Source organism: Lethenteron reissneri, chromosome 29, assembly GCF_015708825.2.
Source record: "Lethenteron reissneri isolate LAM-NWPU_2019-01 chromosome 29, ASM1570882v1, whole genome shotgun sequence".
In the NCBI taxonomy this organism is placed as follows: domain Eukaryota; kingdom Metazoa; phylum Chordata; class Hyperoartia; order Petromyzontiformes; family Petromyzontidae; genus Lethenteron; species Lethenteron reissneri.
The window spans coordinates 5,693,896-5,708,390 of NC_083807.1; the positions used below are offsets into that span (position 1 = coordinate 5,693,896).

General features: G+C 50.1%; 1 protein-coding gene across 2 annotated transcripts; it reads right to left on the reverse strand.

The window, feature by feature from the left end:
- Positions 1–1,337: 1,337 nt before the first annotated feature.
- LOC133349198 (deubiquitinating protein VCPIP1-like) lies at positions 1,338–14,495 on the reverse strand. 2 transcript variants are annotated; one of them, XM_061562478.1, is made up of 6 exons: positions 14,149–14,495; positions 11,908–12,202; positions 6,063–6,429; positions 4,099–5,463; positions 2,726–2,812; positions 1,338–1,617 (listed from the first exon to the last, which is right to left on the reverse strand). In XM_061562478.1, exons 1-6 carry the CDS (start codon positions 14,154–14,156, stop codon positions 1,343–1,345), a joined length of 2,397 nt encoding a protein of 798 aa, XP_061418462.1. In that variant the 5' UTR covers positions 14,157–14,495; the 3' UTR covers positions 1,338–1,342. The 2 variants fall into 2 exon arrangements, with proteins under 2 accessions (XP_061418462.1, XP_061418463.1); XM_061562479.1 differs by lacking the exon at positions 14,149–14,495 and adding an exon at positions 13,934–14,038.

The following is a 14,495-nucleotide window of genomic DNA, read 5'->3' on the forward strand; positions in this document are numbered from 1 at the left end:
TACCCAGGAAGCATCGCCGAGTCTCTCGACTCTGCCAAGTTTGTTGCAGTCGGGGGACGATGATTGGTGTGTTTTTATTTAATTGGAATAATTTGTGGATATTTGTTCTAATTATGCAAATTTGGTTGACACGAGCACACAATGGCCGACTCTTGCGAATGACGTCACGGGGTCTGTAACGTCCCCTGCGAAGCAGCCATCGCGTAATATTTTAGGGGTCTGATGCACTCTGCAGTAATAACCAGGGCGGCCGGTGGATCGAACCGCGAACCTCTCCAAAAATTCGCCAAACGCGCCACCGGGCCGTTTATAAATGGTTGCAGCAATGTACGCAGTCGTCTTCCAGATATGCTGTAGGGAGAAGTGCTATGGTTATATTGTTCGACTACTCAATCCCGTTTACATGCGTACGATGCATGTAAAGGTGGTACTGGGGATGAGTTTAGTATTTAAACATTTAGCATTTTGTCTTTTCAAGGACAATTACAGTTTTATTTATTTATTTACCAGCTGAGGCCCACTGAGCTATGTAGCTCAACAAAGTGTCTTATTATCGTGTGGACATTTATAGCAGCCAAATACTCTAAACGCGTGATGTTGATTCTAAATGTGGAGGGAAAAACCGGAGGACCTGGATAAAAATCCACGCGACCACGGGGACAGAGAGACATGCAAACTCCAAATATAGAGCAAGTGTCAGGGTCGGGATCGAACCCACGACCTCCTGTATACCAGACGAGGTAATTAACATCTCGCCATCGTGGCACCCTAACGGGAGTGATGCGGACATATTGTGCTGATGTCTGCATCACTGGCATTCTGTACGAATGTAACATATTTTGGTGCCAATGTCATGAGATTTGTGATGTGAATTCGAAACGAACACGTTTTACATATCATCCAAAGTTTTGTATCTCAACTGGATTTTTCGGATTTATCCGGAATTTAGGAGCTCATCCATACTATGTACGCACGGTAACGATGAACTTGACGTGTATTGTCTGTTAACACACGAGTGTCATGATGTTTCTGTAACTTAATTTTATTGTAAATGTTTTTGAAAAGTAATTGATCCGATCAAACTTTCCGTTAAAGAAAATAATTTCATTAAATAATTTAATTTAATTAAGTCCGTGCAGTTTTTAATTTCATCCATAATGTAATTTATTTGGTTGACTTTGTTCCGATTTCTATTGACTGCACGGCTGCACTTTACTTAATAACATTGCTTGTTATTTTTGTCAACCGAGATCACTCGTGAAGATGACACTCATGCCGGTCTCCCCCCGAGTCACCCCCCCCCCCCGCGCCCCCCAGTTCAACAAAACAAACAAACTCGCCACTAAACTTTAGCCTCCTGCCTTAAGACGTCGTGAAAACACGGCTCGGAGCGAGCGCGAGTTTCACTCACACGCGCGGCAGTCCGGAGGTCCGCGGAACGGAGGCTCCCCGTCAATACCTCCAGCGGCCCCGGGCCCTCCCGGTCCTCGAGCTCCTGCCCCACGGACCGGTGGCCTCTCTCCAGCAGGCAGATGTCCAGCCGATGGCGGCTCTCGTTATAGACGAACACTCGGCCGGGTAGACACGGGAAGCTGCAGTGCACGCCATCCGCCAACTCTGAGAACGACACGCACGCACACAGTGTGGAACGGCAATCTATTCTATTGAGGACTCATATAGCGCCATTTCCAGGGCACTTTACAGCACAAGCCGACGGCGGTATTCGAGGGGCAAAAGGGGAGCAACGGATGGGGTGGAGCGACTGTCAGTGAGGAGGTGACGGAAGGGATGGGATAGGGCCTGGGAATGGAGTTGCTGATGGTGCAGCGGTAGGGAAGGAGGAATAAGGTGGAGTGTGATGGTGAATGAGGGTGACAGATGGATGCAACGTGGATGAGGCAGCGGGGTATAGGGCACATGCGTGAAACATCGCAACGCTGACAAGAAATTAGCTGCACATTAGTTATTTCGGTAAAGTCACGTAGGTAAAAAACATGAAATTAAAATGAATAAAACATGAAATAATAAACTCACGTCGTGAGTTTATTATTTTATTTTTATTAATTTTTATTTTATTTTTTTACCGACGTGACTTTACCGAAAGAACTACGAGTATGAATCCTTGCAGTCACGAAAGCTTCAAATCTAGAATTAGCTGCACATTACTCAGTATTGTTGGGTCTTTCGGTAAAGTCACGTAGATAGGTTCAAAGAAAATAACGAAAACAACAAAAAACTACGACGTTTCGATCGCAACACAAGCGTTCGTCATCAGGAAGAAAAAAGAGGGGGACAGCTGCTGAGGCAGACTGTTTTAAAAGGTTTAAAATGGGTGTAGCCCAAGGGTCATAAAGGACGTGAGCGGGGCTTGTGATGTTAATGGGAGAGATTAGCATGTTTATGGCAGATCGTAGAGCAGCAACATCGAGCTCGCGAGCGAGGCAGCAACATCATCGCCCCCTGCTGTGAAAAACTTGGCAGGACTCTCCTGAAAAAGAGTTGAGACTCGGCGAGACCCTGCTGCGTAAACAAGTGGAGCAAGAATAACTAAAACAATAAACAGCGTTGAAACTACATTCACCCATTTTGAATTAATATCACAACTTCAGAACCTGTGACAAAATCGTTTCAAGAGTTCACTCTTGTATGCATGTGCAGTACAGTATGTTGAACTTCTGTCGCATTGTGTTAATGAGTGGTGTTGCACCAGCGGGCATGGCCGTACCTAAGTCGTCGCTGGCTTTACGGAGAAACACTCCGGCGTCGCAGAACGTGTACGGAAGTTTCTTGACAAACGACCACAAACTGTCTCCTGCAACACAAGTTAGCCGAACATCAGGCACCGTGCGGACGATTCATCGAGTGGACCGCATTCAGCGTTAGTCACTCGACGCTCAAAGAGGGCTTTGAATATCCTTTAAATGGTCCACCACCGTAAGCGGTGGTGGAAATGTGTCGGTATATTTACGTTGAATTTCTCTTTTGCAGTGTACGTAGCCAACCGTGCTAATCGGGCGTGCGGTAGACCACATGATGGTATACAGATCCGTAACACTACACAACGTGTACCCACACTTTTCAAACCGGTTCCTAATCCTATTCAACTTGGTTTCCGCAGAAGGCAGTGACCACGGGCCGCAGAACGCATGGGTGCTAAGAGAGACTGGCACTTCTACAGCTCCAATCGTCAGCAAAAGCATTCCATGAAGGCGTATTTTCAATCTGTAAATTCGATATGAGATGTGTAAATTGTTTGCTGAAATCGACCGATGAATTGGGGATTTTAAATCCACCCAAAATAACGAGGCCGGTATAGGAATTGTCACACTGTACATGTCTGCTTCCACACAGGTACTCGAACTTACCATTTTTCACTATTTTTATTTTACCAGGTAAGGTCCACTGAGCTATTATCGCTCTTTGTCAGAAGCGACCTGGCTATCACAAAAGGTGTATCATGTGGAAATAAATAGCACCCAAATATTCTAAAGGCGTGTTTCCAAATGCGGAGGGAAAAACCGGAGGACCTGGAGAAAAGTCCACGTGACCACGGGATAGAGAGACACGCAAACTCCAAAAATACAGCAGGCGTCATGGTCGGGATTGAACCCACGACATCTTGTATACCAGGCGAGGTAGTTAACATCTCGCCACCGTGGCGCCCAAATCCTGCTTGAGGGTTGACTTAGCCCATCATCATCATCCCTCCATCTGGGGTGGATGAAACGAGCACCATTCTGTGGGGACCATCAAAGCGGCTGTCCTACGGATTGCCCCGTCCGCGCCAAAGCAATGTGTATCTTCGACCCACTGGCTCAGGGCTTTAAACGGGAGATGAACAAATTCTCGAAGCTCGTTTGTGCAACAAGGATGCTCTCTGGGTTTGAACCGCGCCCGGGTGGCAATGCCGACTGCGGGTGACGTGCCCAGTATTTTCAGCTCGCTCGTCCTCATTCGCATCCCGGCATCCTGGCAAGTTGCGAATGAGTGCATCTATTGTGCGGCTTTAACAATCGTTGCATGCAATGCTGTGAACACAAACTGTCGCAAGATTCAATAGCCACCGCAAAAATAACAAGTCCATTGTGTTTAACTCACCCAAAACGTTGGCCATGGTGTTGAGTAAAATTAGCTCCTGCGTGCAGTCTGCCTGCAGACTCACGACGACTCCCTGGCCCGGCTTCACCCCGACATTTCCCGAGGCAGGTGACGAGTTCGGCGCAGCGTGCGGAGCAGCATGTGGCGCTTGATTCTGCGCGAGGCATTGCCTCCCAGAGGCTGCGGCTGCTGTAGCTGCGGCTGCTGCATTCGATACGGCCCCACCCTGGGATGTGCTTTCCCAGCCAGGCTGGCGTGCCTGTTCCTTGCCCGCGGGTTCCTCGGTGCTGCCCAGAGCGTCTGTGCCCTCGGCACGGTCTTTTGACAGCAGCGCACCATTGGGCTTCGCGTCTTCTGCCGCGTCGTCTGCACGCGTCTCTCTGTCGCCAGCTTCCACGCTACGGTCGCCCCGCTCTGTGGCCAACAGCTGCTGCTGCTGCTGCTGCTTGTACAGCACGTGAGCGGCTAGGGTCTCCAGCTCACCGCTCACCTCTGCGCCCGGAAAATGTTTGAGCTGCAAATATTGAGCCATCTTCTGCACATTTGTGTTGAGCCCGGGGTCACTCTGGTCCTTGAACACCACCACGGTGTCCTCGATCCACTTCCCGTTCAAGCTGAACGAGACCCCCACGAGCTGCGGCAGCCCGTCATACTCCTGACCGTCCCAGTAATGCTTAAATCCACATTTACACGTGCCGGAGGGGGTTGACGTTCGGTCGGTATTTTCATATTGCGTGGAGCCGTCCTCGCGGATCTTTCGGACCCTTTCCGAGGAACAGCTTCTGCAAGGTGAAGGGACACTAGCGCCCGATGACGCGCCCGCCCCGACCGCGCAGGGTTGCTGCCCTTCGTCCTGGACATCTGGCGCCCTGTCGCCGTCGGTCGTTTCATTCCCAACCACGACTACGCTCATGCAGTTGGTGCATTGATACAGCTGGCCGTCGCTTAAATACACCTTCAGCGTCGCGATCATTTCTCCGTCCGTCTTCCACGATCCCATGTTGAGCGACTCTTGACAGTCAACCACTAAGGAAGGGGGAATTCCGTGCTTTTCGGTAAACATCTCCTGCATGGACGAGATGAGACGTTCGACGTAGCTGTCGGTCAGCGTTCGGTCTCCGCCGATGACGCAGCAGTCGCCCTCGCTGAAGTCGATGTAATCTTCCAGGGCCTTGTTGGTGAATCCCCAGACCTTGGGCAGCATTTCTTTGGGCAGAACAGGAGGCACAAGGCCCCTGACTCCGACGAGAGGAACAAAGTGGATGTGCTCCAGGTTGGCCCACGCCACGCACAGCGGCCGGTGTAACTTGCCGTCGCTCGGTCTGCGACGCTGTTCGGAAGGAACTAAGCCCGGGAGGAACGTCCCTGAAACACACACACACATCGCCGCTGTGTGATAACAACCACTGAAACTCTCACGTTAGATTTTTTGTTTTAATTGTAGGGGCAAGCGCTGTTAGCGGGCACCTATGAAGGCTGTAACGGTACGGTGGCCAGCACCACGCCCGACCACCTTTGTCTCCCCAGTGGCGATGTTTACACACCGCACCAGGTACTCATTTAAGGCTGAGTCGACCTAGGGGAGGCCCAGGATCGGTTGAGATAATCGTCACCGGTGTTTTGGTGGCCATGAGCAGGAATCGAACTCAGGTCGGCAGGTTCGTAGCGCAGCGCGCTAACCGCTACACCACCGCTCCCCATACATACACTCACACACGCACACGTGTTGTGACAGTGGCGCTGGGCTGAGCGTTCACACGGCCCCACACGCACTGCACAGCGGCAGCGCCTTTCAGCGAGTCACTCGCTCGCGCAATGTGACGACTCTCCCTCGTAATTCCACGCAGGGCTCTAGTTTAACACGTTTGCGATGCGCGCACGCGTTGCGATGTACACACGCGCATCGTGATGTACACACGCGGGCAACCCTCAAGAGACGTCCCCGCAACGTCTGCGGCCATCACCTGCGTAGTCCCCCGAAGAAGCCATGCCGCCGTCGGAGTCCAGCAGGATGATGGGCCGTCGCAGCACGCTGGACAGGCCCAGCAGGTGCACGTTCCTCAGGCCGTGCAGGGTGCCCCGCGGCGGCCTGTAGTCGGGCTCGCTCTCGCGCACGATCTCGTCCCACTCGTCGTCCACCAAGAAGTCGGCGAGCAGCGTGCGGTACGTGTCCCTCTCCTCCTCCAGGTGGGCGCGCAGCGCCGTGCGCAGCGCGTGCCAGAAGAGCTCGCGGCCCACCAGCGCCCGGGAGATGGCGTGCACCAGGCAGTGGCCGTCCCCGTCCACGTGCAGCGGTACCAGGCGCGAGTCCCCGCTGTTGGCCTGCTGCACCTGGTGGGCGAGAGGCACCGGCCACGTCAGAGACTGCCGCGCGACGGCTCCAGGGTCGAATCGCGGTGATGAGTGGCAGGGGCGCCACGGTGGCGAGATGTTAACTACATCGCGTGGTGTGCAGGATGTCGTAGGGTCAATCCCGAGCATGACGCCTGCGTTATATTTGGAGTTTGCATGTCTCTCTCTCTCTCCCCGTGGTCGCGTGGATTTTTCTCCGGGTCCTTCGGTTCTTCCTTCCACATTTAGAATCAACGTCACCACGCGTTTAGAGTATTTGGCTGCTGCTGTATATTTCTACGTGATGATGATAAGCCCACTTCGTTGAGCTATCATTTGTGGCCAGGTCACTGCTGTAAAAGAACTACAAAACTAAAGTGGGGCCTTACTTAGTCAAATATTTTTTTTATAAAAAAAATGGTTTAATCCATCTCCCATTTACAGCCGCTGTTTGCAGCCCTGAGCTAAGTGGAGTGGTAATTCCGCATTCTCATGGCCGGGGCGAGTCTATCCATAGGACAACCACTGTTGACTACCCCACAAAGTGGTGCTCGTTGAGCTTCGAAGGGTCAAGTCGACCAACCAACCAGGCAGGAGTTGAACTCACAACCTTCCCACTGCCGAGCCGCGTGGCCGGTGGTGTTGATGACTTCACTGTACGGAGTGTTGCTATGCAAAGTAAACAATGCAGCAGCTGTTCTTGTTTGTTATGAATGTATTGACATTCCTTCAGACGTTATAAATGGACAGGTTTAGGACATTATATAATTCATAGGTTTAAAAGTTATTTTTCATCTGGAATAAGTGGCCCCCCAATGGGCATTTTGCCCAGGCCTCCAGGGACCTCTGTGGTCCTGCTGAGAACATATTAACCCCATCTTACATGCCCCTTGTGTGAAAATGGTTTCGCCTCAATCCATTACCAAAATGTGCCCAGCCGGTTCAGCCGCACATCCATAAACAACACGCATAGCCGCGAGCACCACAACAAATGAAATGTAGATCAACTCTCATGCCAAGGTGACGGAACACACTGCCCATAAACACCAAATAAAGGTCCCCCATGTGGCAAGTGCTGTTAGCGAGCACCTGTGAAGGCCGGCACGGCACACGAGGGGGTGGATGGCTATCGCAATGTCCAAATGCCTTTGTCTCCCAAGTGCTGATGTTTACATGTCGCACCAGCCACTGTACTAATTTCAGACTGAGTCGATCTAGGAGAGGCCCAGGACCGCGGTTTAGACAATCATCACTGGTGTTGCTGGTTGTGAGTGGAAATCAGACTCGGGTCGCCGGGTTCGTAGCACAGTGCACTGTCACACTTCCGCTCCCCACTATAGACACCACGCAAGCAGACGTTGGGAATTATAAATGTCCGTAATCGACGTTTTTGGGTCAGATCGCGTTATTTATGTGTCGTAACCGTCCACCACTCGACACGGCCAATCAGCAAAAAAAGTGTCACATTGACAAAAGACAAATAGTTCACTGCTTTAGCCCACCGGTGTGTTGAAGCGTGAAACCACAACATTTACAATTTTTAGTTGTTGTGGTTTCACGCTTCAACACACCGGTGGGCTAAAGCAGTGAACTATTTGTCTTTTGTCAACGTGACACTTTTTTACTGATTGGCCATGTCTGGTGGTGGAGGGTTACGACACATTTATAAATAACGTAAATCTAACCCAAAAACGTTGATTATGAATAATATTGGTCGCGAAAGCCTACGTGTTAAATTATAAATGTGCCAAATTCTGAGCGAGCGCCAAGCCCTTAGGGGCGCTGCTGAGGATGGCAGCTGGGAGCGATGTGCGAGGGGGCTTGGAGCACAGCAGGATCAACGGTCGACCATTACCACCACCCCCGGAACGACAAAAGCATTCCCAAGGAGGATCGTGAAGCGCGGTATATATTTTGCGAAATAAATAACGTCACCTTGTTTTACCTGGATCGTTCAGTCAAAGTTGCTGAGATGAAATGATTTATTCACTTTATTAAAGTAGAACGGGGCTCGTGACGTCGCTGTCTGGTGCCGTTCTCTCTGCCAGCTGTGAAGCCCCAAATTGAAATTCCCTCGACTAATGGCGACGTGCTCTCAGTTTCGACCGATATCGTGATTAAAATATAATTTAATGAGCGAAAGAAACACGCGATCGCCCATCGCCATTTGGCTACGAACAACTACACAGGGCCACGCAGATATGAGGACCCAGACACATGGATAGAATACAAAAAACCTTCACAGAGACACAGAGAGAGACAGGAACACTGAGACAGGCACACAGATAACAAGAAAGACTAAATATTTCTCGATGTAAAGCTTTCGTGACTGCAGGGATTCATCTTCTTGGTTCTTTCGGTAAAGTCACATAGAATGGAAATAATAAAATAATAAAAATAAAACATAATAAAATAATTCTCACGACGTTTCGGCCACAACGCACGCAGCCGTCCTCAGGTGAAGAACAGGTCTGTCGATAAACGTCGTGAGAATAATTTTATTATGTTTTATTTTTATTATTTTATTATTTCCATTCTACGTGACTTACCGAAAGAACCAAGAAGACTAAATATTTCACCAAGTAAGGCCCACTGAGTCTAATAGCTCTTTTTCAGATGCGACCCAGACGCAAATGATAGCTCAACGAAGTGGCTTATTATCACGTGGACATTTATAGTAGCAGCCAAATAATCTAAACCCATGTTTCTAAATGTAGATTGTAAACCCTGGAGGACCCTGAGGAAATTCCACGCGACCACGGGGAGAACATACAAACTCCATGTATGCAGGCGTCGGGGTCGAACCCACGACCTCATGTACACCAGGCGAGGTGCTAAACATCTCGCCATTGAGACACCTGGGGAGTGCCTAATCCTGTGCTTGACTGGAATGATCGCTGGAGGCACGCGGACACAACGTGTAAATATGGGTCCATGGAAACAAGGGCTCTTCATAAAACTATACTGTCAGGACATATTTTACTGTTTAAAATACTTCAATTGCATCATACATGACCCAATCAGCTGACCAGAATGCCATCTAATCTCCATTGCATCACATCGGATGGATGACCAGTCCCACCACGCGATCCGGCCACTGCTAGCTGACCACACACCTGTTTGAACCAACTCGTTGCATCATAACACTGTGCTAGTATAGGGGGCCCGCTGCTGTTTAGGAATGCCTCGCTGCCTGTCTAATCAGGCCACCCCCTTAGGATTCCTATAACAGGACAAAACTTTCTATGTCAAGCCAGTCCAGAATGTGGCTTGTGTTAACAGTGCTACCGGGGCTCAAGGTGCAGGTTTATTTTGATTAACCAGGTGAGAACTCAAGAGACCAAGCGTGTCCCTTTGCAAGAGTGGCCTGGGCCTAGTCTGCCAGTAGGAGGCGATCATTGCGAATAGTTTTCAAATGCAGGTGTCCCACAAAAAGGGCTCAGAGTTGACGTCATCACATCTATCCCTCTATTTAAGGAACGAAACATGAGGATTTCTCCACAAATCTGGCTGCCGCCTGATGATGCCGGTTGTAATTACTGGCGAAACGTCGTACTCCGATTGTAAATGTTGTGGATTTTCTCTCCAACACACTGGTGTGCTGTACTAATAACGAATTGGCATTTTCTGTTTACGTGACAAACCTTACTAATTGGCTGTGTCGGGTGGAGAGTTTTAATGTATTCATATAATTACAATGGATATCTATTATAATTATTGGTTTGGTTATTCACAGTTAATTGACATACATAATGTATGTACATCACGCTTGCACAGTATGCATGTACATTGTGCATTTTCTGTGGGCAACCACCATACCTGTTTAATGTTCACCCATCACCTTCCTCAGTAGCTCATCGTTATCATCTGCGTTGTTTTCCTTCCCGTCAAGGAAGAAGATGCCAATAGCTTTTTGTGTACACCCGTGTTCATAGTGTGTGTAACGATATGCCACCTGACAGAAATCGAATTAAACATGAACAGAGTGAACTAATGCCCTCATCGCACGAGCCATTTCGCACAAAGTCAATACAGTAATGAGATTCACGCAACTGCCCACTGATATTGCCAGATCTTTTTCACAGCACATCTTGTTAACTGAGCGTCAATGGTGTCAATTGTAAGTTGCATATCGACCGTGTACGTGTCCCAGACAACACTGCGATCTTCAACATGACCACCGCTGCTCTTTAGCACGAAATGCGTTCCGTAAGTAATATAGAACAGCATGCCGTACTTTAGACCACATACACACCCCCACCATGCCACATCAGCGGGCAATCATTGGCCATACTTGACCAGGCTGGTCACTGTGAGTTGACTAAGGTGGGATGACTCAGAATTGTTTCTCGCCAATCACTGTAGCCGTGGTTGGGAACTGAACCCGGGGATCCAGGGTCCATGGCGACTTGTGCAAAACACTGCACCACCACTACCCTTGCATTCCTCCATCGTTTCAACATTTTGAATTTGACGTCCTACTTGGCTACGTTCAATGCAACCTGTTTGTACATCTAACTTCCACTTCTCTACTTGCTGTGCTGCAGGGAACTATCCCCACCACTCCTCACTCCTCACTCTCTTATCTCACTCGCCGGGCTCTCCCAGTAATCCCCGTTTCTCTCCGGGCCTCTCATTTCGCTCACCCCTCACTTTGTTGTTCTCTCCAACGATACACCGACCTGACCACTCACACCCTGCTTCCTATGTCCATCACTTCGTTACTCTGACCACTCATTCTGCTCTACGTGGCAGGTACCCGTGACTGTTCACACACGCACACACACGTGCAATAATCACCATCAACCAAATTTGATGATTCCGCAACTGTTAACTGGTATACAGGAGGTCGTGAGTTCGATTCCGACCCTAACGCCTGTGTATCTGAAGTTTGCATGTTCCCTTGTGGTCGTGTGTATTTTTGTCCGGGTCCTTCGTGTTCTCCCTCCATATTTAGAATCAACACACGTTTAGAGTATTTGGCTGCTATAAATGTCCACATAAGCCACTTGGTTGATCTATCATCTGTGGCCAGAACGTGACTGAAAAAGAGCGACGTGTCTCAGTGGGCCTTACCTGGTAAAATTAAACAAAAATTAGTTGTATGATGAATAATTTTTAAAAGTACAAATTTTCAAGACTTTTGTCACAAGAAACATTTTATTCTAGATTTGAAACATGTTTGTGTTTTTTCTTTATTCAGTAATGCGGTTGTTTTTGCTCTAATTTCTATTAGATTAATTGTACTTTTACGTCATTGTTTTTGTAATTTTGGTGTCCCAGTTCACATGAAAATGGGACCATACCCCAGGCTCCTGAGTTCTGACCAGGTTAAAACAAACTTAAGGTGAAACTCCCTCATCTGACAACCGCTATATTTCCAATTTGTCTAGGCCTCTCCCCACTCATCCATTTGACCGATTCTCAGGTCCGTTCACGTCGTACGCACGGCATATTGGCGCAGGCGAGCGGCCGTACCTTGTCGAGTGTCGCGCACAGGTAGTCTGTGCTGCCTGTGCGGTCGATGCCGTAGCCCGGGCATCTCAGCAGTTCGGGCTGCACCTGGAATGCTCGGTCCGCCAGGGAGCTGCAGTCGAACGCCTCGCGTCCCAGCAGCTGCGTGAGCGGCATCGCCTTCCCCGTGCGCCTGTCCATGCCGTGCGTGGTGAGCAGCGGAGAGAGCAGCTTGCACAGCAGGGACGACGTGTGCAGCTTGCTCGCAGCTTCCGTAGCAGAGCCCTTTACGCCACACGATCCTGTGCCCGCCATGACCCTGTTGCCAGGAAAAAAAAAACGTGATTTGTAATGAAGGCAATTAGCGGTTTTTTTTGTTTCCGCACGAAACTATTTTTTTCCCTATTTTTTATTTTACCAGGTGAAGCCCACGGAGCTATTAGATCGTTTTCAGAAGCGATCTGGCCACAAATGATAGCTCAACGAAGTGGCTAACCTCAAGTTCCTAAATGTGGAGGGAAAAACCAGAGGAACCAGAGAAAAAGCCACGTGACCCCGGGGAGAACATGCAAACTCCAAACATCGAGGCGTCAGGGTCGGCATCGAACCCACAACCTTTGCATACCAGACGAGGGAGTTAACATCTCACCACCGCGCAGTTTCATCAGCGTTGGACAAGCGAGCCTGACTCTGCCGCTGATGAGACACCCAATGTCGAAACCAATCCAAAGTGTTACGTGCACTGAATCAACGCTGCTTTAAATTCTGCACTCCCAGAAGGCAGTGCGGCCGATTTTTTTTGTACAAAATAAGTAATATTAAAAAAAAAACTTTTTTTAAAAACATGCTTTATGAAATGTACTAGTAATGGCAGAACTCCACGACTCTAGGAAGTGGCCCCGAAGCTTGCCATAACATAAGGGGCCGTGGCCAATTACAGCCAACGTCAGTTGACCGTGGACAATTAGATAGAATATAGTATTGTCATCAGTATGACATAAGTATACCAAGTTTGCAGTCGATACCACATTGGAAAGTGGGTTAAAATTGAGTTACAAGATTTGAGGATACGACAACAACAGGCAGAGTGAGTTAATACAAATCGTGTAATAATAAATGCATGCTTTTGGTTGTCTATGCGGGAGACGGAGATGTGGCGGCGAGACATCGCTTTATCCACGTCGTGCCTCGCCCACAGTGCAAGATCGCTCTCTCAGGAGGCGCTCACTCGAGCGGAGGCCCTTTCTCCAGCAATTGCAGGGCCTGCGCCTGCACCATGCCAATGTACTCATGTACTAGTGTACACAGCACCGTACTACAGTATAATCAATAACCAACTTGCACCCCTTCAAACATGTCCCTGCACATACAACAACCCCAACAACAACCCCAATATAAGTTGTACACTTCCCATTGGCACGGTTTCCACATTCAACAGTCTCATCGGCAGTGCTGCGGTGTTCCCGTGCACGCTACTCGATTTTGTTTTCACTGAACCGAGGTCTACTCCACAACACTGCAGCGGGGCACAACGTGAAGAAACTACGTTCCCCATCACCACCACCAACAACCAAATACCATCATCATCACAGAATGCAATGGAGGTCGCCACACACTCGTACGGATCTGGCACAATCACAGAGGCTGCGGTGTGTGTGGGCAAGGCTACCTGGGGTAGCTCTACCTTTACCTGGGTGTGTGGTCAAGGCTACCTGGAGTAGCTCTACCTCTACCTGTGTGTGTGTGTGGGGAGCGGTGGTCTAGTGGTTAGCGCGCTGCGCTACGAACCCGGCGACCCGGGTTCGATTTCCGCTCACAGCCACCAACACCAGTGACGATTATCTGAACCAGGTCCTGAGCCTCCCCTAGGTCGACTCAGCCTCAAATGAGTACCCGGTGCGGTTTGCAGTAAACATCACCAGTAGGGAGACAAAGGCGGCCGTGCCGGCCTTTATAGGTGCTCGCTAACAGCACTTGCCCCTGCAGTCTGTTACAGGCTACCCGGGGGATCTTTGTATTTGCCTGCTGTGTGCGCTCCGTCGTTACGCACCGAACAGGCGCGTGCGGACAGCGCCTCTCGCCACTGCCCGGGCCACCGCGCACACAAAACACGAAGTGAAACCGAAACTGAGCGAGTTGCGTTTGTTGGCTGCGGTTCTTCTTCTTCTTCAGCCGACGCCGCCGCCGCCGCCGTCAAGATTTGTTGTTGCGCATTAAAGTCGCGTGCGACTCGCGTGCCACCGTGCTGCACAAACACAAACTTGCATTCTCATGCGCCGAGACGATTATTCTGTTGCTCGCGATGACTCCACCACCGCTACCGCCACCGCCCACGGAACGACCCCGAAAGATGTCTCGGTGCCACTGCCGTGCCAGGTGACCTCCAGAGAGCCCCCCACGACTCCTCGGGCTGGCTCGGGGCTGGCTCGCAGGCGAGGAGAGGTCGCGGTGGCTCTTGCTTGAGTCTCGTCCGAGCACCTGGCCATGCGTGCCCCCCCCGCCCCCCGATGGTCTGTCCCCAGGGGTCCCAGGCGCCGTGCCGAGGATGGAGACCTCCGCTGAGCTCCACGCTGGGAGGCGAGCGGAGCAGCCGCACGGGGAAGTGACCCGCG